General features: G+C 40.0%; 1 protein-coding gene and 1 non-coding gene across 2 annotated transcripts; both read left to right on the top strand.

The window, feature by feature from the left end:
• The first annotated feature begins 8,086 nt into the window (after positions 1 to 8,086).
• LOC106976599 (olfactory receptor 6M1) lies at positions 8,087 to 9,270 on the top strand. The gene has a single exon (XM_015074023.3). The coding sequence runs from the start codon at positions 8,211 to 8,213 to the stop codon at positions 9,162 to 9,164; it is 954 nt and encodes a 317-aa protein (XP_014929509.3). The 5' UTR covers positions 8,087 to 8,210; the 3' UTR covers positions 9,165 to 9,270.
• Positions 9,271 to 9,931: 661 nt separating this feature from the next.
• Positions 9,932 to 10,034, top strand: LOC113593283 (U6 spliceosomal RNA). The gene has a single exon (XR_003413372.1). It is a non-coding gene; the product is annotated as a U6 spliceosomal RNA (small nuclear RNA).
• Positions 10,035 to 26,980: the final 16,946 nt, after the last annotated feature.

Here is a 26,980-nt window from a genome sequence, read left to right on the forward strand (position 1 = left end):
TAGTTAGTTAAAAGGTCTGTTCCACCACAGAGCACCCTTTCCACGTTTTATCCCCATTACACTGGGCTTCTTAAAAACAAATTGTTTTGTTTTTCTAAAGGGTAAGAATAAGGAATTTGGGGGTGCCTGGGTGGCTCAATAGGTTAAGCCTCCAACTTGGGCTTAGGTCACGATCTCACAGTTTGTGGGTTGGAGCCCCGCATGGGGCTCTGTGCTGACAGCTCAGAGCCTGGAGCCTGCTTTGGATTCTGTGTCTCCCTCTCTGCCCCTCCCCTGATCGTGTTCGCTCTCTCTCTCTCTCTCTCTCTCTGTCTCCAAAATAAGTAAACATTAAAAAAATTTTAAGAATAAGGAATTTGTTCTAGGTTTTGATGGCTGGGGTACTGAAAGTGGTGAGCACAGAGAAGAAATGTTTCCCTGGCAATTATTTAAAAGCGATCATGAGATGCCATCCTATCTAATTCACCACGATTCCCATGTATTATTTCTTATATATTTTCTCACCAGCACTCCTTCTAAAACTGTGTCCCAACTTACAGTCCTTCTGAGTATCCCAAACACAACACAACACAATACAGCGCGCGTGCGCGCGCGCGCACACACACACACACACACACACACACACACAGCTCAGGTGAAGTGTTGCACTACTCAGTCTTCACCCCACTGGTGAGGAAACGAGTTCTGCCTTAGGGATTTGGGGGTGGCTGACCACAGGCTCTTGATACGGGACAGATAAGACTGGCAGTAGCTAGTTAGTCACATATGCTTACAGCCCAGGGAGGAGGACACCACCTGCTGTGTGGGACCACGTGGGGGATGCCCTCAGAGGCAGAGTGAATAACTGTTTGCTTGGCAGTGAACCAAAGCCCTTTTCCTTTCATGTGTTTGTTTTGGTTTGGGTTTGGGTTTTTTTGTACATCTTTAAAAATTTTTATTTAAGTTCCAGTTAGTTAATATACAGTGTAATATTAGGTTCAGATGCAGAATTTAGTGACTCAACACGTCCATACAACCCCATTACACGTGCCCTCCTTAATCCCCATCACCTGTCTCCCCCATCCCCCCCACCACCTCCCCTCTGGTCACCAGCAGTGTGTTCTCTATAGTTAAGAGTCTGTTTCTTGGTTTGCCTCTCTCTCTCTTTTCCTTTGTTTTGTTTCTTAAATTCCACACATGAGTGAAATCAGATGCTATTTGTCTTTCTCTGACTGACTTATTTTGCTTAACATAATACTCTCTTGCTCTATCCACATCATTGCAAATGGCAAGATTTCATTCTTTTGTATGGCTGGGTAATATTCCATTGTAGATATATACCACATCTTCTGTATCCATTCATCAGGTGGCTGAGGACTGGGGGTATGCAGCTGGTCTGGCTGAGAGGGAACTAGTCAGACAGGGGTCTTTCCTGATGCGGGGGATATATCTGGCAAAAGCAGGGGAACTTCACTAGGCATTTGGGGCCCTGTGAGGCTCAAAGATGTCATTATAATGCATCTCCCCAGTGTTACTTAAAATATATTTTAGAGGCACCTCAGTGGCTCAGTCGGTTGGGCAGCTGACTACAGCTCAGGTCATGATCTTGCAGTCTGTGAGTTCGAGCCCTGTGTCGGGCTCTGTGCTGACAGCTCAGAGCCTGGCACCTGCTTCCGACTCTGTGTCTCCCTCTCTCTCTGCCCCTTCCCTGATTGCTCTCTCTCTCTGTCTCTCAAAAATAATAAACATTAATATATATATTTTAAAATCTTGCCCTCGGGCTCGTTTTTTCATGCCAGCTTCCGTTTTATGTATCTTCCACTGAAAGAAACTATATATTCTCAGGGCGCGTGGGTGGCTCAGTTGGTTGGGCATCTGACTTCGGCTCTAATCACGATCTTACAGTTCATCGGGCTCTCTTCTCTCAGCATGGCTCCTGCTTGGAATCCTCTGTCCCCCCTCTCTCTGCGTCTCTCTCTTTCTCAAAAATAAACATTTAAAAAAAGAAAATATATGTCCTCTTTCACTCTCTCTTCCCTCTCTCTCTCTCTCTCCTTTGCAGAAACATATAGATTTGCAGCAAAATATATTTTATAAATATATATTTGAAAAAACATATATACACACACACACATTTTTACAAATATACATATATCAGGCAGAAAGGCTGATAAGGAAAAATGGGATCTTCCATAGGCTGGAGATCTAGGTGAGGCCATGGAGTACGTGTTTAGGAAATAAAACTATAGAATTGGGAGATTATGGTCCAAGACTGATACCTTGGAGTTTGGGACTTCGGAGATTGAGTAATTCTATATAATGGCAATACTCATGTTAAAATAATGGAGTTGATGATTTAAAGGGGAACGCAGGTGACACTCACTGGAAGTAAGATTAAGAAATTCAAATTTTAGTATATTTTATTAGCTTTTCACATGGAAATTAAGGTTTCCCACAACAATAGCAACCCTTAGGATGAAGAGCAAGACCATGAACCACTAAAAAAGCCTTTACTCAATGTGTCACCCATGGTTTTCCTGTTGTGAAATTCAGTTTAAAAGACTCCTCCCTCATTGTCTTATCTGAACACTCGCGGAAGTTCTTCGCTTCTTTCTTGAAACTCAGGCAATATACCGCAGAAACAAACAAAGCTTACAGGATTGTATAATGTGAGCCTTGGAGAAGTTTTATCAAAAACCAGAGGAATGGTGATTTGAAAGTGGAAATTGGGAGCCAAAAAATACCACCAACAATAGCAACAATAATACGGAGCCCGTCCTCCAGCCCTGCACCCCTTGCCCTCTGGTACAAGGAAGGGACGAGAGCGCACACACTTGTAGGAGCCACAGGGCAATCGGTATCCTCCAGTGAAAGTCAGATTTGTGTTACGATAAAAAGGTGCTAGGTTTTTGGGTAAGAGGGGAATGTTTAAAGGAATTTTCATTGAAAAAATATAAATATTAGGGAATACAGTGGATACTTTTGGCAAGCTTGCAGCTGGCGATAAAGTCAGGAGGTTGGGAGAACAGAGTCGAGCTGGGCTGACTCCAGCTCCAAGGGCTTCTCTTTCTGAACAGGAACGTGACAGGAATGAAAAGCATAATGGAATTTGCTACGTCTCTCTCTGGAATTTTAAATAAAAACATTTTTAAAACATCCTACGCTGATAAGAGACAGAGGTATTGGATGGCATCTGAAACTCTAGAATATTTATTACTCGAAGACATTTTCTATTTTATCAATAACTTAAAAAAGACAAAAAGTTTTTTTAAGTATTCATTCTCCTTTAAGTAGATAGCGCAAAACCCCTGGGGAAATCCCTGAGGAGCCACTAACAGGACTATTTGGCACCTTCTAAAACTTTGTAATTGTGATTAGGTAGTTCAAAACCAACATTCTTCTATAACACTATTAATTAACTTCCTTTGACCCATATCCCCAAGAGCTGTTTTCATCTAAGTCTCTAAGGCAAATGAGCCTGTGAAAACACACAGTTCATCCACTTATGAAAAAAAAAGTTCATAGAATAAAGGAAACTTTATAGAGAAAAGGAACAAGGTGACTTTAAAAAAAAATACTCAAATACTTGAATTTGGCGATTTAGAGTATTCAAGACCATTTAGCAAAATAAATCTTCAGTGGAAAACTTAATATTCTAGTAACCATGAAGGTGGAATGAGATACCAAAACCTATACTAAGTTCCCCTCCCTAGGCTGTCACTTAGCAAGGATGCCGTAAGGATTCTGAGTCCGCCACATCTAAGCCAGTTAGTTGTAGGAGTCTCTCTCTTCAAAACAGCCCAGTTACTAAATAATTCGAATGACTGAGAATTAACCAGAGCCAAAAATAGCCTTCTTGCAAGGGGAAAAAATACCTGTGACCTGAGAATCAATGATTTTCTGGGCTAATTTGTTTTAATGGAGTCACGGAGGATCTACTCCAGTAGAGCTGATTCATTCCTGCAAGATTTTCAAGACTCTTAATGCTTTACTACCACATTCTCTACCTGCAAAACCAGACTCTAGAATCACGTGGTGCGGATCTCACCAGGAAGTTGTAGGGCAAGGAAGAGACCTAGATCGTTGAGGTGTTTAAGACCTGCCATGGCGGAAAGGGGCAGTATTTGGTTGGAAAGGTCAGAACATGAACGTGTGTTTGGAAGTTACAGTTTTCCATTCAAGACAGGAGTTTTTCATTCAGCCAGGGCTAAAGCAAGACAGTGACTTCCAAGTCACTGAAGGCATCCGAGCCGTGACTGGATGGGCATGTGGTTAGGATGCTAATCAGCAGGACACATATTGGGTTAGATGGTTCAGTGACTTAGTCAATTTTCTTATCTTTAAGAGGTATTTCTATGAGCTAGAAATGGAACTGGCAAAAGAAAAGTTTCAAAGTGCAATATTTGGAGTAAATCATTCACACATGATAATCGAAGTTTGAACTTCTTACTGTCTGCACGTACAAAACATGTTGGGAGAATCTTACATCATCTATACAATCAGGGAAATGTAAGTATACTTTTCCACATATCTTTTAATTACTAATATATTACTTCTGTTAAACATATCTTCTTGTGTGTGGCCTCTCTGATCTGTCATATTCTTAGTGGGGTCGGATGCAAATCTGGGAGCTTCCGATTAAGTATGCATTAAAAATATCCCTCAGTCCCAATTAAACTTTCCATAATTTATCGTTATTTATTCAAGAAACAGTTTGCTGTAATTATTCATCTCCTTTAAGTTTATCCCAATCCTTTCTGAACAAAACCATATTTTTTAGCAAGAATCTGTTATCGTCATGTATATGACTTAATCTAAATCTCACAGTAGCTCATTTTGAATGCTGTAATTATCTAACACTTGAATCTGAAAGTGTGAACTATCATTTGCCTGTTGAACAACCTCATGGAAATAATAATGCAACACACACAAAACAGAAAACACAGTACCTCCGACAGAAAGTTCACTCAAGATTTCACATGCTATAATGTTGGTATAGGTATTCATAATTATCCACTTTTGTGTGGTAATTATAGAATCATTCGAGAGCTTGTTTACTGGAGAATAAGTTAGAATCTTTGAGGTGGGGAAGGAAATTGAAAAGTAACTGGAAATAAGACTTGAAGACACCGAATGGATCTTATAAATGTATGGTCCAACATTTTAATTTTTCTGATAAGAATACTGACGTCCAGGGACACTGGGCTGGCTCAGTCAGTGGAACATGCGATTCTTGATCTCGGGGTATGAAGTTCAAGCCCCACGCTGGGTGTTGAGATTACTTAAAAATTAAAATTAAAATTAAAAAAAATAAAGAATACTGAAGTCCAGAACACAAAAGGAGGCTTTGAAAAAAGGAGCAAGAAAGAGCACAGCAGCTTACCCTCGCTGAGGCATCAGCTACCCAGAGTTAGGTGTGATGTACTGCGATTACCTTAGAAAAAGAACCCGGGAAAGAGATCTATAAGTGATTTTACAGGCCCCACTACTCCAGTAAGCTGGTAAAATCTAATATTATAGGAATAAATCTTTTTTGGATTTTTTAATATTATGGTAGAAATAGAACAAGTATCTTATTGGAAAATAACAGTATTCTACACAGTAATGAAACAGCTGCACAAAGATTTATGTGCAAGAATATTTATTCAGTCATTATCTATGTGGGAATGAAATGCTTATCACCTAAATTACCAAAGCTAAGCAAATGGCTAAATATCTCACAGTCCCATCCATAGAATCAAACACTACACAACCCTTAAAAATGTGTTGCGTTTTTACCAGAGGAAGTTCTGGTAGGTGTTGGATGTGTCTGTTACCTTAACTGTGGTGATGATATTATGGGTGTTTGTATATGTCCAAACTCATAAAAGTATGCATATTAAATATGTGCAGTTCTTTGTGGTTGTTATGTTTTTAGGATTTTCTTTCTAAGCGATATTTATACTCAGTGTGGGGCTCAGTCTCCCAACCCTGAGGATCAAGAGTCACATGCTCTTCTGACTGAGCCAGCCAGGCACCCCTATGGGTAGGTCTTTGTGTATCAATTGTCCCTCAAAAAAATCTGATTTTAGAAAATGATTTTATAGAGGGGCACCTGGGTGGCTCAGTAGGTTGAGTGTCCGACTTTAGCTCAGGTCGTGATCTCACAGTTCGTGGGTTCAAGCCCCACATGGGGCTCTCTGCTGTCAGCGCAGAGCCTGCTTCTGATCCTCTGTCCCCCCCTCTCTCTCCCTCTCTGCCCCTACCCCACTCACACTCTCTCTCTCAAAAATAAAGATAAACATTTAGAAAATGATTTTGTAGAGTTCTAGTAATTGACATGGAAAGATGATTTTCTTTTTGAGAGAGAGACAGAGACAGACAGAGAGAGAGAGAGAGAGAGAGAATCCCAACCAGGCTCCACACTCATCACAGAGCCCGTTGTGGGGCTCAATCTCATGACTAGTGAGATCATGACCTAAGCCGAAATCAAGAGTTGGACACTCAACCAGCTGAGCCACTCAGGTGCCCCAAAAGACGAATGATTATTATTAAAAAAGAAAAATAAGAAAAGCTAGCTACAAAATAGTATGTCAGCATCAATTATTTTAGATATATATGTATACGATGTAATTTTGAAACGGCCTGGAAATACATTCACCAAAATCTGGTCACTGTATCCCTAACAGGTTTGATTGCAGATTATAATTTTTTTTTTTGCATTTGCATGCTCTAATTATTTGCACTGGGAAAAAATGTGAGGGTTTTTTTGTCATGGGAAAGACTTCAAATAAAAAATGAAATAGGAACTTTTTTATCTCGGAGATGGGGTAGGAGGGGAGGTGGGAAAAGGAAAATGAGGGGAACGGCTCTAATCTATCTGTTAAGGAAGAGCTAAGTAAAATTTAGACAAGGAAAGCATTGAACTTAAAGAATGGGTGCTTTTAACCTGAAATGGGATACTGTGCCAAAGAACACATCTCAGATACTGGGATAAAGAACAACTGTATGATCTTGATGTACAGTTTGATGATTTCAACTGATCAAGTAAATGAAATAAGCTAAATTACCTCCATTTTGCTATCCTGTGTATAATGTGTACCTCTCTGGTTTTATCACATTGTATAACGTCCTCTTAAATAATCAGCCAGAAATAAGTCAGACAAAGACAAAAACCATATGATTTTGCTTATATATGGGATCTAAAAATAAATAGATAGATAGATAGATAGATAGATAGATAGATAGATAGACAGATAGATGATAGATAGATAGGATTAAGAGAACCAAACTTCCACTCATAAAATAAATAAGTCATGAGGATGAAAAGTACAGCATGGGGAATATGGTCAATAATACTGCAATAACGTATAGTGACAGTAACTACACTTATCATGGTGAAACTGAGTAATATATAGGATTGTTGAACTAATGTGTTGTAAACCTGAAACTGATATAACATTGTATATTCATTATACTTCAATAAAAAAATAATAATCAGCCAGATATTTGATGTATATATTATTACATACTTCACAGAATTTGTAGAAGGTAGGTTTTGGACACAGGATATAACCTAAAGATAAAATATCCAGTATTCCCTTCTGATGTGTCATCTAAAGTGATTAGCAGGAAGCCTGAACCATTGTCCATTTCAGATATTTCTTGTCTGTTTCCATAAATCTACTTGTGTAAGGAAAAGACTTTCAAAAATGAGAGACTCTGGAAATCACCAAGTATCGAAGGCAGGGAGAGTCAATCTTTATCTCTTACTCATGGCAGGTCATCATTATCAACTGTCAAAGTGAAAGAAAATTTGTTATAGAAAAAGCTAGAAAGTATTTTAAAGGATTTCTCTCTCAGTGACTGTAAACTTCAGAAAAAATAGTTCTAGCTAAAGTGTGAGTCAGTACTTTATAGCGTATTTTTAACTGGGAACATGAAGCTGGCTGCACTGAAGAGAAGTTTCATTTAATGAGACTAACTAGAATTTCATTACTGGAAGGAAGCTTAGAGGTTTTTTTAATCCAGTCTTCTCCCTTCATTTTATGGAAAAAGTTGTGTCTAAATGATATTTTGACTTTCCCTAGGATGCACAAGAATGATTTTCTGATCAAGGGCTAAACCCCTGACCCATCTCCCAATGTAAGGCACTCTCTACAACACATTTTCAACAGATATTTATAAAATGATCTCCCAAGCTGATCTTCCTTTTCTTCTTTCTTAAGGGAGACCCTGCCTGCTGTGTAGCCATGCCCATGGGAAATTGGAGCACAGTGACTGAATTCACCCTGATTGCCTTCCCCACTCTCCTGGAGCTTCGAATACTCCTCTTTGTGGTTCTTTTGCTGACTTACACACTAACAGCAATAGGAAACATTGTCATCATCTTCCTAATATGGACTGATAATCACCTGCAAACCCCAATGTACATTTTCCTCAGTAATCTGTCTTTTCTGGATATTTTATACACCACTGTCGTTACACCAAAGTTGCTAGCCTGCCTCCTAGGAGAGAAGAAAACCATATCCTTTGCTGGCTGTATCACTCAAACATATTTCTACTTCTTTCCGGGGACAGTGGAGTTTATCCTCCTAGCAGTGATGTCCTTTGACCGCTACGTGGCCATCTGTAACCCCCTGCGCTATACCATCATCATGAACAGCAGGACCTGCCTCCTGCTGGTTCTGAGCTGCTGGGTAGGAGCCTTCCTGTCTGTGTTGGTACCAACCATTGTAGTGACAAGGCTACCTTACTGTGGAAAAGAAATCAATCATTTTTTCTGTGACATTGCCCCTCTTCTGCAGGTGGCCTGTGTAGAAACTCACCTCATTGAGCAGATCAACTTTCTCCTATCTGCCCTTGTCATCCTGAGCTCCCTGGCATTCACTACTGCATCCTATACCTACATCATCTCTACCATCCTGCGCATCCCCTCGGCCCAAGGCCGTCAAAAAGCTTTTTCTACCTGTGCTTCTCATATCACGGTCATTTCCATTGCTTACGGGAGCAATATCTTTGTGTATGTGAGACCCAATCAGAACTATTCCCTGAATTTTGACAAGGTAGCTGCTGTCCTCATTACAGTGGTGACCCCTCTCCTGAATCCTTTTATTTATAGTTTGAGAAATGAAAAGGTGAAAGAAGTATTGAGAGAGACAATAAACAGAATCATGTCCTTGATACTAAGGATAACCGGACATTAGTGCTTAGTACATCATACATTTCTTATCTTCAACACATTCATTCTGCACGAGTACTGTGCCATGTTGACATTCCAGAAACGTGAGACGGTGTCAACAGGATGAACAATGACCATACTGAACTGAAAAAAGTTCTTCTTACATCTAGAAAAAAAAAATTGAATCCATAAACCCTTGTACATTCATAGCTTTAAACCATGAAACATTACCTAAGTAGGATCCAGAGGTTTCCAAACCTAGTCTTGACTAAGTCAGTTTATTTTCCGGGTGATTTTGACCACATCACAACTTATCTGAGCCTTGCTGTCTCCGTCTCTACATGAACTAATAGGTAATAAAGCATCACTACTTGTAATAAGACATTTAAAGTTAGAGCATTTTAACTTCTTGTTAGGCATGCTTGAAAATTTCAAGAGATTCAGTTTCCACCTCTTTTATTTACCTAGATCTCATGTGGTACGAGAAGTGAGGAAAAAAGAGGGAAGACTCAGGATGCCATCAAGCCTGTGTCTATAAACCTGAGTGAGTACTCTCTTTGGAAGCACATATACTTTCTAAAAAAATGTTTAATGTTTATTTCATTTTTGAGAGAGACAGACAGACAGACAGAGCATGAGTGGGGAGGGGCAGAGAGAGAGGGAGACACAGAATCCGAAGCAGGCTCCAGCCTCCGAGCTGTCAGCACAGAGCCCGATGCAGGGCTCAGACCCACACACCATTAGATCATGACTTGAGCCAAAGTCAGACGCTCAACCGATGGAGTCACCCAGGTGCCCCTACAGTACATATGTTAAAACTGGAACAATGCAAAGAGGATCTGCGTGGCTCCTGCACGAGGGTGACATCCAAGTTCATGAAGCCTTCCACGTTGCTCAGTGGCAGATGGTAACTAGACTTGTCATGAGGTCATTTCATAATGTATAAAAACATTGAATCACTATGATGTACTCTTAAAACTAATTTGTGTATCAATTACATTTCAATAAAAAAAAAGTCACTGAAAAAGAAAACCCAAGTGAAAGGTAGAGATGTTGGCTGAGAAAAGGAACATAAGAAGGGCAGGTCATGAATAACTTTGGTAAAATGTTTAATGGAATTTGGGGGGTAAAAGCCAAAATAAAGCAGGTGAAATAGTGTGCATACATAAAGAAAATATAAACATAGTGAACACTTTCAAGAAGGTTAGCGGATCATCAACAATAGCCAAATTATGGAAAAGCCCAAATGCCCATTGACTGATGAATGGATGAAGTATATGTATATATATATATATATATATATATATATATATATATACACACACACACATACAATAAGGAAGATTTTCAAATCAGAGCTCCCAGCTGTTGTGGTAAAAGTCAGATTTATTAGTTCTTTTCTCAGTCACTTAAATCATTTGTGATCTAAATATCTCTTGTCTTTTTCTGACTCTAAAAGAAAAAAGAAAAAAAAAAACAGAAAAGGACCGCCTGGGTGGCTCAGTCAGTTAAATATCTGACTCTTGATTTTGGATCAGGTCATGATCTCATGGTTCATGGGATCAAGCCCTGCGTGGAACTCTGCTCTGTTGGCAAGAAGCCTGCTGGGGATTCTCTCTCTCCCTCTCTCAAACTAAATAAACATTTAAAAAAAGGAAGGGAAGGGAAGGAAAGAAAAGAAAAGGAAAAAAAGCCTTAGTTGAATTGTACCGTCCACAGAGGTGCCTGGGTGGCTCAGTCAGTTGAGCCTCTGACCTAGGCTCAGGTCATGATCTCATCGTTCATGAGTTCAAGCCCTGCATCGGGCTCACCGCTGTTAGTGCAGATCCTCTGTCCCCCTCTCTCTCTGCCCCTCCCCTACTCATGCTCTCTCTCTCTCTCTCTCTCTCTCTCTCTCAAAAATAAATAAACCTTTAAAAGAACATTTATTGTAGAAGTACTCTCAAACAGTGGTCACCATTATAATCATTATCATTTATGACCATTCTCTTTGTCCTACACTTTCACAGCTTTAAAAAAAAAAACCTTTGTATTATTTTATGTTTTGTTAACAACCATTATTCTTAGAGTTGGCCATGATGATACCATACTCTCAGGATATTAGACAAAGAGCCTTGTAGAAATGGGGTTTTTTTTTACCTGAAATGCAATATGCATGAACTATAGACAAAGTGTCCATAAAAAGGGTTTCCACTAGTTTTTCTACCCTTTCTCTTGCATGCAGGATTACATGTAGGAGTTGGGACCCAATTTCCTCTTGACCTCACCAGTCTGTGGACACAAAGCAGGTCACAATAAAATTCCAAACGTCACTGGCACTTGCCTTTCTCACCCAGACACGTACCATTAACTCTCACTCTCCTACCAATTACTACCAAGTGTTTCTTGGATTCCCCAAGAGATGTTTCATGTGTAGGTATGAACTTCCACCTAATACTATCTGGTTCTGGCTGCCCTTTGCTGAGTTACGCCTTTTTTGAAGAGGCTCTAAAGCACAACTTTCTCATTGTCACTGCAGACTATTCCCTCTGTAAGAAAGTGGATGTAAGTGACGAAGAAGTTTTTGGTGTCTTTCCATGATCCCAAAACAGCAGACCTGAGATGCTGGATATGCTGCTCTGTGCTCTGATGTTATCTGCTATAGTGAGGGACACGAAGCCATATCCCAAGTAGAAGTTAGGAGAATCCCCATTATCCTGATTCACTACCTGGGCACAGATGTAACATGGCTTATGCCCTGTATCTCAAAGAGCCCTTCACCTTCTTCATATGGCCCCTCTGCGTATAAGATTTAAAAATGAATCCACATGACGTGGGTAGGTAATCAGTATCTGAAACAGATGCCCTGTTATCTTCACCACCTTGATGCTACCCACACGTGCCCACCATCTCCAGCCAATATTCTGATATAAATTGACTCAGAATTTCTTTGCCCACCAGCATGTCACATGTCCTAGTCTCCATCTGGGACCCCTAAGTCAGACACAATTCCGACATAGTATATTTGAATATCTGAGACAACTTTATAAGAACTCTCACATCCCATCCAATTCACACAACTGTTCTCTGAGTAAAGTGAAGAAACAACTAGAGCACTGTTGTACATGCTCCGTACTGCCCTACATAAAACAGAGAAAAAGAAGAGTAAAATATTAGGGGGCACCTGGGTGGTTCAGTCGGTTGAGCGTCCGGCTTCGCTCAGGTCATAATCTCGCGGTCTGTAAGTTCGAGCCCTGCATTGGGCTCTGTGCTGACAGCTCAGAGCCTGGAGCCTGCTTCAGATTCTGTGTCTCACTCTCTGCCCCTCCTCTGCCCACACTGTCTCTCTCTCTCTCTCTCTCTCTCTCAAAATGAATAAACGTTAAAAAAAATTTTTTTAAAGAAGAGTAAGATATTAAAATTCTTGGAAAAGGAGTGCTCATGAATGCCTTAGGAGTTTGAAAGTGATTAGCAAATACAAGAAAAATTCTCTGGATACTGTTATATTTAGAAATGTAACCCCTAGTGTTTTAATATAATCAAACAACAACAACAAAAAGATTCAATAATAAACCCATCTTAGTAGCAAACTGAAAAGCCACAAAAATCCATTGTTTGAATTTAGTAATTTACCAGGTTTAGCCCTGACTGATAGAAATTTTATGCTCTGCCTTTTTTTTTTAATGTTTACTTATTTTTGACAGAGAGAGAGAGACAGAACGTGAGTGGGGGAGGGGCAAAGAGAGAGGAAGACACAGAATCCAAAGCCAGCTCCATCCGAGCGGTCAGCACAGAGCCGGACGCGGGGCTCGAACTCACAGACCGAGAGATCATGACCTGAGCCGAAGTCGGACGTTCAACCGACTGAGCCACCCAGGCGCCCCAATGCTCTGCCTTTTTAATACCTAATCACGTTTTTGTTTGTTTTCATAAATACTGTAAGGATGTTCTTCATCTTCTTGGGGTTAAAGTTGAGCATTAAGTTTCATTAGTAACACACTCTAACCACCAGGGGGAGTGCAAGACACACGTCACCTGCCACCCACCTCTCCCCCACCACCCCTCCGCACACACACACACACACACACACACACACAAAACCTCCAGACAATTTACCTCCTCCGGTTAGAGGAGGAGTAATTAACAAGTCCAATGAATTGCACCATACCAGGGGGTCACTTGTGCACATTGTACTCTACGACATATTTCAAATTCAGGATCTATTAGATCCTAAGTGTTTTGGTGCTTTAGATGTGATAAGTGAACCTGTCAAATGTTTATGAATCTTCAGAATCCTCTTTCACATATACATGGCTGAGATATACATATACTGAAATATATACATACATATATATGGTGCAGTAAGAGAAACTTGAGATCTCCTACTGCTGGTTGTCCTTCCCCTATTGTAATTCCCACATTACCCATTGGTATAGGGCAGAGAGGCATGATGGCCTCTTTATTGAAGGCCTGTGGCTTTAGGTCTTATAGACAAATTCTTTTTCTTCTCCCTGGTGTGGTTTCCCTTGGACCCTTGGATTCTTTCCCCGCTTCTGCTTTTTTTTTCTTTAATCTTTAAGTGTTTTTGAAATATTTATTATTTATAAGCAAACTTTAAACACAAAATGTTTCCATATGAAAATTCATATGCAAAAAGTAATGTTAGGAGTGCCTGGGTGGCTCAGTCGGTTAAGCATCCGACTTCAGCTCAGGTCATGATCTCACGGTTCGTGGGTCCCAGCCCTGTGTCCAGCTCTGTGCTGACAGCTCAGAGCCTGGAGCCTGCTTCAGATTCTGTGTCTCCCTTTCTATCTACCCCTCCCCTGCTTGCTCTCTGTCTCTCTTTCTCAAAAATAAACATTTTTTGGAAAAAAATAACCTAATAAAAATGTAAAATATATTATGCCCATGTCCATTAAAATAACCTGTTATCTAAATATTGACAACTAACATAAATAGAATACTTTTCATATACACGCATGTACTTTAATCAGATTTTCCAAGAATGCATCTTTCTGAGTTCAGTGTTACTTCTTAAACATTTCAACAAACAAAAAAATCTACAATTTTCTTTCAAGGTTGCATTCTTCTTAATTAAAATATATACCCAGAGAGAGTTACCGAAATTCCATTGTTTTCATCATGAGCTAATAGTGAATATAACAAAATTCAGTGGAATTATTATCTTTGTTTCTGTAGCCAGTTTGATTTTATACTGTTTGAGAACCTTTACATTTTGGTTGCGTTTGGTTCAAAATTAATCAGCAATACTCAACCAAGCTGTTAACAGATAGTGCCAAATAGTTCCACGTTTTAAGATTTAGGAAATAGCAATTATTGAAAATGGAACTTGCAACCATTAATACATTGAAATGTATACATACTAAAGCAAGGGAAGAATTGAGCAAACCATAAAATGAAAACTCCAAAGGTATACAATACTTAATTTTGAAATCCTTTTCATTTTTTAGGGTAACTTTGTGCATAGAGTAGTTTGTTTTTTGGGGACAAATTTAGAATGTCTAGAATTAAAACTAGTTAGTCTTGGAAAATATGAACTTTTCTAGAATTAAAACTAGTTAGTCTTGGAACACATGAACTTTTCTAAAAATGAAAATTGCCCTCTAAAAATTTCATATTAATTTTTATTACCAAACACTGTTTATAGGAACTACCTGAGTTAAAAAGTACCCCTGAAAGAATATATTGGGCCCATCGAGATAAAATCTCAGAAAACGAAGGCAGACTGATAGACAATAATATTAGTGAATAATTAATGTAATTGTTGTGCCAAATCACATTACTTCAAGAGTAATTTGTTTTTGTTATAGCAAGAACACTTCATATTAGATCTACCCTCTTAACAAATTTAAAGTCTACAATACAGGATTGTAATCTATAAGCACAGCATTGTACAGCAGATCTGGAGGACTTATTTATCTTACAGAATTCAGAGTTTAGATCTTTGAAGAGCAACTTCGCCCAGCCTCTGGCAACCACCATCCTACTCTGTTTCTATTAATCTATTTTAGATTTCTCATATAGGTTGGAATCATGCACTATTTGTCCTTCTGTAACTGGCTTTTCCATAATGTACTCCAAGTTCATCCATGTTGTCACGTGTGGCAGGATTTCCTCATTTTTAGGGCTGAATAGCATTCCATTGGATGTATATGGCGCCATTTTCTTTATCCATTTATACATCAGTGGACATTGGGTTGTTCCCATATTTTGGCTGTTGTGAATAGTGCTACAATGAACAGAAGTGTGTTACGGGAAAACTTTTCCTCTCCTCTTCTAGGTTCTTTGCCTGGCCTGATAATTACATTGGCACAAGATGGACTAACAGAAATGAACTAAATTTAATTCCATACATACTGAAGCCACACAAAGACAGGAGAGGCTCTCCAATAATCAGGCAATTGAGGTTTACCTGAGCTAAAGAGAAAGTGGGAGGGGTCTGGGACCTTAAAGGGAAGGAAGACACTTCACAGAAAATGGGAAGAGCCAATGTTTGGTAAACAAATGTTTGTCATGCCACATGAAGTCTTCTTATGTTAAAAAAAAAAAAAAAAACCTGTGGTGCCTGGGTGGCTCAGTCCATTACGCATCTGTCCTTGGCTCAGGTCATGATCTCACAGTTCATGCGCTCGAGCCCTGCATCAGGCTCTATGCTAACAGCTCAGAGAGCCTGCTTCAGACTCTGTGTCTCACTCTTTCTCTCTGCCCCTCCCCTGCTCATGCTTTTTTGTGTTCATGCTCTCTCTCTCTCCCAAAAATAAATAAAAACATTAAAAAAAAATTTTTTTAATAGAAGATTACCTTTGGGAATCGCTCTCTTCCTGGAACAGCCTCCCTATCTAAATTCTTTCAGGCAATTAAAGAGGAGATAAAAAGTTCTTCTTGAGTCTATTGGACCTTGAGTGTCTTCAGCTAAAAATACTTGACATGCCAAAGTGGCACATTCTGGGGAAGCTTGCCTTGAACCCCACCAAAGTGCAGCAATCTTTTCAAAATCCTGATTTCAAATATTTTGGATATGTATCCAGAAGTGGAATATTTTTTAATTTTCTGAGGGATCTCCATATAATTTTCCATAATGGCTGCACCATTTTACATCCCATCAATGGTGTACCCAGGTCCCAGCATTTTCACATTGTTGCCAACACTTGTTGTCTTTTGTTTTTTTATATCCATTCTGACAAGGGGTAAGGTGATACCTCATTATGTTTTTGAGTTTCATTTCCCTGATGATCAGTAATGGTGAGCACCTTTTCATATACCTATTCCCCTTTTTTATGTCTTCTTTGGAGAAATGTTTATTCAAGTCTTTTGCCCACTTTAATCAGTTGCTTGGGGGGTTCTTTTCTGACTTGTAGGAGTTCCATATATATTTTTGGAAATAACCTCTTATTACATATATGGTTTGCAAATTTTTCTCCCATCCTGTTGTCTTTTCACTCTTGATTTTGTCTTCCGCTGTGCAGAAGCTTCTTAAGTTAGATGTTGGTCCACTTGTTTATTTTTGTTTTTGTTGTCTGTGCTTTTAGTGTCACATTCATGAAATCATTGCCAATCCCACATCATGAAGTGTTTCCTCTATGTTTTCTCCTAGCAGTTTTACAATTTTAAGTCTTATGTTTATTTTTGTCTTCTGTTTAAACCTTTAATCCATTTTGAGCTCATTTTTGTGTATGGTGTGAGCCCAGGTTCATTCTTTTTCGCATAGATATCCAGTTTTCTCAACATCATTCATTAGCTGAAGAGACTGTCCTTTCCCCATGGTGTGTTCTTAGCTCCCTCATCAGATACCAGTTGAGTGTGAGTGGGTCCATTTCTGGGCTTTAAAAAGAAAAGAACCACAGGCCCAAAATGGGGTCACTTAGACCAAGTTACCAAACTGGGGCTTAATATCTAAACTAACTGCAGTTTCAACATCCCCCAGAAATGTAGTCTTAACTGATCAGTCAGGAAGTTTCTGGTCAGCACCAAAGAGGTAATCTGTTACATGGGCCCTCTCCATCCACCCCGCCCCCGCAAGGAAGATGAGGGAATCTGCATGATAAGATCCACTACTCTTCCCCCAAGGGAAAGAAATCTTGCCTGAAATAATCCTTTCTTTTTTTCCTTTTGCTAATTATCTCACCCTCTTTCTGCCATAAAATCCTTCCTTTTTGTACAGCTCCTTCGAGCTCTTTTTTGATTGCTAGATGGGATGCTGCCTGATGCATGAATCACTTAACAAAGCCAACTAAATATTCAAATTTACTCAGCTGAAGTTTTTTAACAGGCTCCATTGGTCTCTGTGACTGTTTTTATGCCGGGGCATACCGTTTTGATTACTGTAGCTTTTTAATACGTTTTAGAATCAAGAAATGTGAAGAGGTGCCAGGGTGACTCGGTGGGTTAAGTGTCCAACTCTTGATTTGGGCTCAGGTCGTGATCTCACAGTTCATGAGTTCGAGGCCTGAGTCAGGCTCTGCACTGACAACACTCTCTCTGTCTCTCTCTCAAAATAAACTTGAAAGAAAGAAAGAGAAAAAGAAAGAAGAAAGAAAAAAAGAAAGAGAAAGAAAAACATGTGATGCTTCCAGCTTTGCTCTTTCTCAAGATTGTTTTAGCTATTCTGGGATCTTTTGTGATCCCATATGACTGTTTCAATTTTTTTCTATTTCTATAAAAAAAATATATATATTTACCATTAAGACTTTCATAGGGATTACATTGAATCTGTGGATCACTTTGAGTAGGATGGACACTTGAACAATATTAAGCCTTCCAATCCATAACCATAGATGTCTCTCCTTCTATTTGCATTTTCTTCAATTTTGTCATGAGTGATTTATAGGTTTCAGTGAACAAGTCTTCCACCTCCTTGGTTAAGTTTATTCCTAAGTATTTTATTATTTTTTGCACTGTGATAAATGGGATTCTTATTTAATTTTTTTGGATCGTTTATTGTTAATGAATAGAAATGTGACGGATTTTTGTACGTTGACTCCTTTCTAAGCTTCTTTATGCCGTCAAAGGGGGAAGATGTTAAGGACCAATATTAGAGTGTGACCCTGAGGGATGAACCGAATCCACTTTTAGTCAAAACTCTACCTCCTCTATCAGGCAGGAGAAATCGTGGCATAGCCCACATCAAAAAAATACATCGAGATTGGGCTCCAAGACTAGTAACAAAGAGCCTTGCTTTTCTTGGCCTGACCCTCTAGGAACTCATGGGAGAAGCTGCAGCTGTTATAGACAGCTGGTCACGAAATGTAGACTTTGGTAGCCTGGGTCCTAGGCATCTCTCTCTCTCTCGACTGATTTTCACCTTAGACGCAAATCTTAAAATTTAGAGAGAAGTCTGTGGCGCACACAGGAGAATTAAGGTTTTTGCTATTTGCAGATTACATTCCAGATAACAGAAATTAGCAACGAAGGCTCTGGAGACAAAATGCGTAACGTCGGCATTTGAAAAATTCAGTAACTCACACAGCAATGGGCTTCCAACTTCCAACCCAGAAGGGTCCCCGTTTTGGAGCAGAATCAGGTTCACGGAATGGAAAACTCAAATTTCATTTCACGCAGAATAATATTTTAAGGAAGTGAGAAACAAAAGTCTCTTACATCAAGTGTGCCAAGGAGGTCACGAAGGAGCCAACTCTATAAACTTGGAAAAGCAGCCTCGTTGCCGTAAATGTCACTAAGGCGTAGGTGACGCACACATGCAATCTGGGCCCGGGTCGCATGGCATATTGACAGAAAGCCCAACCGCGCTCTCTTCTGCGCATGCATGAGAACATACCACAACCACACAGCGCCCGAAGGCGACTGGCAGGGGAACCATACAGCTGTCTCCTGCATGTGTACCAAGACCGGACTCAGAAAGAACAGCTGACAGGAGCAGCTGAGGCTGACCGCAAACTGACACAGATTAGAGAGGGGGGAAAACCTGACCAGGGATGACCTCTGTGAAACCTGGAAATGCCAGACTACTCTGTGGTGTAGAAAGAAGCCTTCAATGAGAATCAGAGGTTCTGGGTTCCAGTCAGCGGCCGGCCACAAACTAGATCGGTAACATCGTGCAAGTCGCTCCGTTTCTGAGTTGCTCCAAGGATAAAAGGTGTGGTTGTGCTGTGTGCGATGTCAGGCCTTCGGCCAAACCTGTCACGGTGCTTCTCAAACTTGAATATCATGGCAAGTTACCTGAAGATCTTGTTAAAAACTGTAGATTCGAATTTGCTTGATCTGAAGCGGGGCTCAATGTTTTGCATCTCCAATAAGCTCCTGTGAGATGCAGTGTTGTGGATTTGCATATCATGCCGTGTGTAGTAAGGCACGAGAATTTGCTGGTTCAGTATTCCTAGGCAGGATCAATCAGTAAGTGAATCCTGTCTAATTGGCCCTTGCGAACAAAGGGACGAAGAAGGAAAAGTGAGTAGAACAGAGATTAGGCCAGGAAATTTAGGGTTTTTTGTTTGTTTGTTTGTTTGTTTGTTTGTTTTTGTTTTTGTTTTTTTTTTAGGCCAGGAAATTTGACAAGGACCAAAGCACAACTCCAAACCACAAAGAACTGAGACCAGGGCTTACCATGCGTGTAGGTGTTCAATAGTTTTGTCAAAAACCAAAAGATAAGTGTTGCTAAGAACTTTTGAAACAGTAAGAAACAGCAGCCTTAGGGGAATTTCATTTGTCAGGTGGGTTAGGCTGCTAATGTTTTGGTTCTTTTTTTTAAGTTTACTTCTTTATTTTCAAAGAGAGAACGAGGGAGGGACAGAGAAAGAGGGAGAGAGAGAGCATCCCAAGCAGGCTCCACACCAGCAATGCAGAGCCCAATGCGCGGCTCAAAGTCAGGAACCGTGAGATCATGACCTGGGCTGAAGTCAGCCACTTAACTGACTGAGCCAACCAGGCACTCTGCTAATGGTTTAAAAGTACTTACGAAAATATTCTTCCAGTTGGTCATGTGTATATTAAACTTGTCCATGGTGTACCTTGTTGGAAAAAAAAAAAAAAAAAAAGGTCCTGGTTTTGAGATGACTCAAATTTATCAATTCTTGGAGTTATAATTTATGAGTTTGAACCCGTCCCAAATTACAAAATCATTTTCCTACATTTTCTTTTCTTTCTTTCTTTCTTTTTTTTTTTTAAAGGCTTCAGACCCAGTACAGAGTCCAACACAGGGCTTGAACTCACAACCCTGAGATCAAGACGGGAGCTGAGATCAAGAATTGGATGCTCAACTGACTGAGCCACCCAGGCACCCCTCCTACATTTTCTTCTTTACAGTTTTGTTTGTTTTATGTCTTTTATGTTTGAAAACCTTCATCTCTTTGGAGACTTCCTTCTCATGAGATGTTTCAGACAGATAAAGCTTCAGTTTTCTCTTCTGTTTTAAGCCTTTTCTTTTCTTTTTGTAGTCTTTTTCTTGTTTATTTATTTTTGAAAGAGAGAGAGAGAGAGACAGAGCATGAGCAGGGAAGGGGCAGAGAGAGAGGGAGACACAGAATCTGAAGCACACTCCAGGCTCTAAGCTGTAAGCACAGAGCATGATGCCAGGCTCGAACTCACGAGTGGTGAGATCATGACCTGAGCCGAAGTTGGACACTTAACCAACTAAGCCACCCAGGCGCCCCTATAATAAGCCTTTTCAATTAGAGATTTTTCTTTTTCTAATTCTGGGAAATGTGTCTCTATTATTTCCTCGAATATGACCTTTCCATTTTTTTTCTTTCCTACTGGAACTCTTCTGTATCTCTTAGCTGTTTGGTTTTTTTAAAAGAGGTTTTATCTTATCCTTCTTTCCTATTACATTCTACAGAGTCCGCAATGTGATGTTCCAACTCACTAGTAAGATTCTCATTTATATCCACGCTATAGTTTATTGTGTTTTAATTATTATATTTTGCATACCAACATTTCCTGTTGGGTTCACACTTGACTTCCCATTCTTTTTTATTTTTCTAGTATCTTCCCTGATCTCCTTGAATATTCTAATTTTGCATATTTAAATTCTGTTCTCTCAGTAACTCAGATGGTAGGTGTCTGTTTTGCCTTTTTTTTTTTTTTTAATAGAAATTTCATTCCTTTTTGTCTGTTGCGTGCCTGTGAATTCACGTACCCTTGGAGACACCAAATGCTGGTTTTGGTAATGCCTGTTGGCAAGGAGCCAGAGGCCATGGATTAGTCTGCATCAATCTGATTAATGTAAGAATAGTCTTAAAATTATGGCCCATGGGCCAAATTGGACCCATTGCCTGTTTTTATAAATTCAGTTTATTAAAGTGCAGAAATTTCCATTTGTTTACATATTACTTATGGTCGTGTTAGCACGACAGGGACAAAGTTAAGTAGTTGCAGAGAGACCAGATGGCTCACAAAGCCTAAAATATTTACTATCTGGCACTAGTTGAGGGGCGCCTGGGTGGCTCAGTGGGTTAAGCGTCCGACCTCAGCTCAGGTAATGATCTCACGGTTCTTGAGTTCGAGCCCCGCGTTGGGCTCTGCGCAGACAGCTCAGAGCCTGGAATCTGTCTTCGGATTCTGTGTCTCCCTCTCTCTCTGCCCCTCCCCTGCTTGTGCTCCCTCTCTCCCTCTCTCAAAAACAAATAAACATTAAAAAAAAATTTTATAGAAAAAGTTAGTTGACCCCTGATCTAAGAAATGGATACAGTTGAGAGCCCCAGTGGCGAGGAACAAAGCCTTGTCCTCGCTTCCAGCTGTGGCTCTTCCGTCAGGCAACACCTCTGGTCTGATGGAGGTGGCTCCCCTGGGCCTTGGCGGTTTGCAGGGGAGCCGTGAGGGTGTGAAGGCTTGTGTGTGGCTGGCCGCTTCACACCTGTTTCCATCAGTTCCTCACTCAGTCCAGTTTTGCGCTGCCCTGATATTTCATGGTTGGACTGTTTCTACTTATTTCTGTGATGAGAGGGCAGGCCAGGATTGGTTAAAGGCATTGCAGATGAAACGCAATCTAGTCCCCCAATGCTTCCTCTTGCTGCCAGGGACTAAGTGGCCACTATCCACCCAGTTAAAAAAGACCACCTTCTGTCTCCTTGGAGTTTCTTATGCTTTGTTTTTTGGTTTCATAGTCATTATCATTCAGTTCTGGAAACCATGCTTCCCTCTTGTTTCTTTGGTTTCTCCCAGATTGTTTTTTTGTGAGGAAGCCAACAACACATGTTGCTTCACTCTTTGACAGAAACCAGAAGTCTCCAATGTTTATATAGATTAAGCCCATCTCCATGGCAACATCTTTTCCAAGCCCTTCATTCATTCCTAATCCTTCCCAACACAGAAACCAATACAGGCATGCCTCTTCATTTTATTGTGTTTCACTTTATTGCACCTTGCAGATACTGTATGTTTTAGGAATTTGAAGGTTTGTGGCAACTGGCCTCGAATAAATCTAGTGGTGCCATTTTCCAACAGAACTTGCTCACTTCATGTCTCTGTGTCACATTTCAGTAATTCTCGAAACATTTCAAGCTTTTTCATTATTATATTTGTTATGGTGATCTGTGACTCGCTGGTTAGCATTTTTTAGCAACAAAGTATTTTTTTAATATTTATTTATTTTTCAGAGAAAGAGAGTGTGATCGAGGAAGGGGCAGAGAGTGGGGACAGAGGATTCAAAGCGGATTCGGTGCTGACAGCAGCAAGCCCAATGCAGGGCTCAAACTTATGAACTGTGAGGTCATTACCTGAGCCAAAGTCAGACACTCAACTGACTGAGCCATCCAGGCACCCCAGCAACAAAGTATTTTTAATTAAGGTAATCACACATCGTTTTTTAGACATAGTGCTATTGCACACTTAAGAGACTACAGTATGATGTAACTTTTATATGCACTGGGAAACCAAAAACTTTGACTTGCTGTATTGCAATATTTGCTTTATTACGGTGGTCTGGAACCAAACCTACAATATCTCCAAGGTACACCTGAAACCCAGAGGCACTGGGGAGCCAAGAGATAAGGAAGAGTCAGACTTCCAGGATTTTCTCCAGGAGTCTTATCTAGTGGTCCTTCCTTCTCATGGACTCCACACAGCTTATTATATACTGTTATGGACCAAAATTCATAAGTTGAAGCTCAAATCCTCAGTGTGACAATATTTAGAGATAGGACATTTATGGAGGTAACTAAGGTTATTAAATGAGGTCATCAGGGAGAGACCTAATCCAATATGACTTGTGTCCTTAGAAAAAGAGATACCAAGAGTATGCATACAAAGGAAAGGTCACGTGGGAAATTCACAGTAATAAGATGGCTCTATACAAGGTGGGGGGGGAGGGGGGGAATGGCCTCACCAGAGACCAAGACTACCAGCACCTTGACCTTGGACTTCCAGCCTCCAGGACTATGAGAAAATACATTTTTGTTGTTTAAGATACCTATTCTGTGATATTCCATTATGGCAGCCTGAGTAGACCAATACACTTGCCAATCAACACTAAAAAAATGCCCAGAGGGCTATAGGCTCTTATAACATCCTGATGGCAGGGTTCCTGCTTATAAAACATGCCCTCCCCAATATCCAAATATATATATATACATATATATATATATATATATATATATATACATACACATATATATTTATATGTATCTCACACCAGATCTCATACATCTTATCTCACAAATGCAGAAAAGGAAAAGAACCCAAATTGTAATCATCGAACTATATCCCAAATGGATATCATAAAAATATGCTGGATGAAGAAAAATACTTCTCTGGTAGAGAAAGTAGATGCTGAATCTCTACTCCCACATATCATGATTCCACCTTACCAAATAAGGGATGTCTTTTTTTTTTTAATTTTTTCTAGTGTTTATTTATTTTTGAGACAGAGAGAGACAGAGTATGAACGGGGGAGGGTCAGAGAGAGAGGGAGACACAGAATCTGAAACAGGCTCCAGGCTCTGAGCTGTCAGCACAGAGCCCGACGCAGGGCTCAAACCCACGGACTGTGAGATCATGACCTGAGCCGAAGTCAGCACTCAACCAACTGAGCCACCCAGGCGCCCCATGAGGGATGTCTTAAACATGCATGAGGAAAGACTGTTAATAGAAAAAGAATGAAACATCATCCAAGCACATCTGGGACTACCATAGAGCTTGTGAGGCACTTGGGAGACACTTCTTATGCTAATCACAGAAAAAAAGGGCAAAACATTTAACAGTCTGGAAAGAACACATACTGCCCAAAGCAATCTAGAGATTCAAAGCAATCCTTATGAAAATACCAACAGTATTTTTCACAGAACTAGAACAAACAATCTTAAAATCTGTATGGTACCCAAAAGACCCAAAATAGCCAAAGCAATCTCGAAAAAGAAAAAAAAAAAAGCTGGAGGTATCACAATTCCAGATTCCAAATTATACTACAAAGCTGTAGTAATCAAAAGAGTATAATGCTGGCACAAAAATAGACACGTAGGTCAATGAAACAGAATAGAGAGCCCAGAAATAAACCACAATTATATGGTCAATTAATCTTTGACTAAGGAGGCAAGAATATGCAATGGGAAAAAGACAGCCTCAACAAATGGTATTGGGAAAACTGAACAGCAACATGCAGAAGAATGAAATTAGACCACTTTCCTATACCATACACAAAAACAAACTCAAAATGGATTAAGGACTTAAATGTAAGACTCAAAACCATAAAAATCCTAGAAGAGAGCACAGTAATTTCTCTGACATCAACCACAGCAACATTTTTCTAGATATGTCTCCTGAGGCAAAGGAAACAAAAACAAAAATAAACTATTGAGACCACATCAAATAAAATATGCACAGGGTAGTTCTATTTTTAATTTTCTGAGGAACCCCCATAATGTTTGCCAAAGTGGCTATACCATAAAAGACTTTTTTTTTAATGAAATTTATTGTCAAATTGGTTTCCATACAACATCCAGTGCTCATCCCAACAGGTGCCCTCCTCAAAAAGACTCTTAAATAAAGAGAACAAACTGAAGTTCCTGGAAGGGAGGTGGATGTGGGGGATGGGTTAACTGGGTGATGGGCATTAAGGAGGATACTTGTTGGGATGAGCACTGAGTTTGTTTGGCTTTTTTAACATTTATTGATTATCAAGAGACAGAGCATGAGCATGAGCACGAGCATGGGAGGGGCAGAGAGAGGGGGAGACACAGAATCTGAAGCAGGGTCCAGGCTCTGAGCTGTCAGCACAGAGACCGACGTAGGGCTCGAACTCACAAACCACGAGATCATGGCCTGAGCCGAAGTCGGACACTCAATTGACTGAGCCACCCAGGCACCCTGAGCACTGGGTCTTATACGTAAGTGATGAATCGCTGGGTTCTACTCCTGAAACCAATACTACACTGTATGTTACATAACTTGAATTTAAATAAATAAATAAATAAATAAATATGCACATCAAAGGAAACAATCCAGAAAACTAAAAGATAGCCTACTGAATGGGAGAAGATATTTGCAAATGACATATCTCATAAAGTGTTAGTACCCAAAATATATAAAAAGCTTCTACAACTCAACACCAAAGAAACTCCCAAATAATCCAATTTAAAAATGGGCAGAAGTCATAGACATTTCTCCAAGGAAGACATACAACTGGCCAATAGACACATGAAAAGATTCTCAACATCACTCATCATCAAGGAAATGCAAATCAAAACCACAATCAGATATCACCTCATACCTGTCAGAATGGCTAAAATCAAAAACAGAAGAAACAACAAGGGTTGGCGAGGATGTGGAGAAAAAGGGACGGGGATTCTCCGTGCACTGCTGGTGGGAATGCAAACTGGTGCAGCCACTGTGGAAAACAGTATGGAAGTTTCTCAAAAAATTAAAAGTAGAATTACTATATGATCTAGTAATCACACTACTGGGTATTCACCCAACGAATATGAAAATACTGGTTCAAAGGGATACATGCACCCCTCTGTTTATTGCAGCATTATTTACAATAGTCAAGTCATGGAAGCATCCCAAGTGTCCAACAAGAGATGAACAGATCAAAAAGATGTGATATGCATACACAATGGGATATTATTCAGCCATAAAAAAGAATGAGATCTTGCCATTTGCAACAACACAGATGGATCTAGAGAGTATAATGCTAAGCAAAGTCAGAGAAAGACAAGTACCGTGTGATTTCACTCATATGTGGAATTTAAGAAACAAAACAAATGAACAAAGGAAAAAAAAAAAAAGAGACAAACCCAAAAACAGACTTTTAACGATAGAAACAAACAGATGGTTACCAGAGGGAAGGTAAGCAGAGGGGATGGGTGAAACAGGTGAAGGGGTTCAAGAGTATACTTACCTTGATGAGCACCGAGTAATATATAGAGCTGTCGAATCACTATCTTGTACGCCTGAAATTAATATAACACTGTATGTTGACTATATTGGAATTAAAACTTTTTTAATTAAAAGATCTAAATAAATAAATGCCTGGGAAGACCAAAAATATGAAGAATATAATGAAGAGAGGCTTACATATTCCACTTACATGTGGGTATCCCCTTTCCAGCCCTCTCAACATATTGCAGATAAGGGGATTGTGGGGATGCTCCAATCAGATATGGGACCACTAAATGTGGGGCATCCCAGTTGGGTGGGGGCCGGTGGTGCAGGCAGTAAAAGAATTCACCCAAGGCAGAACAAAAGAGCTAGAAGTGTATTGAATACACTGCAAGGGAGCAGCGGGCAGGACAGGAAAGGAAAGACCATATTTGCGGTGGTGAGGGGCCTCAGTTACAGGGTAGGGTGCGGAGGTATGGGAACCTATGGAATGTTCCCTTTTCCGGTAACTGTGCCTGGTTGTAAGTAGCCCATTGGTCAGTTAAGGCCTATGGCTATTTCGAGGTGGGTCAC

Source organism: Acinonyx jubatus, chromosome D1 (genome assembly GCF_027475565.1).
Source record: "Acinonyx jubatus isolate Ajub_Pintada_27869175 chromosome D1, VMU_Ajub_asm_v1.0, whole genome shotgun sequence".
Classification (NCBI taxonomy): Eukaryota; Metazoa; Chordata; class Mammalia; order Carnivora; family Felidae; genus Acinonyx; species Acinonyx jubatus.

Bases quoted from the DNA above. Each gene is read 5' to 3' on its own strand.
- LOC106976599 (XM_015074023.3), top strand. From the start codon at position 8,211: ATGCCCATGGGAAATTGGAGCACAGTGACTGAATTCACCCTGATTGCC.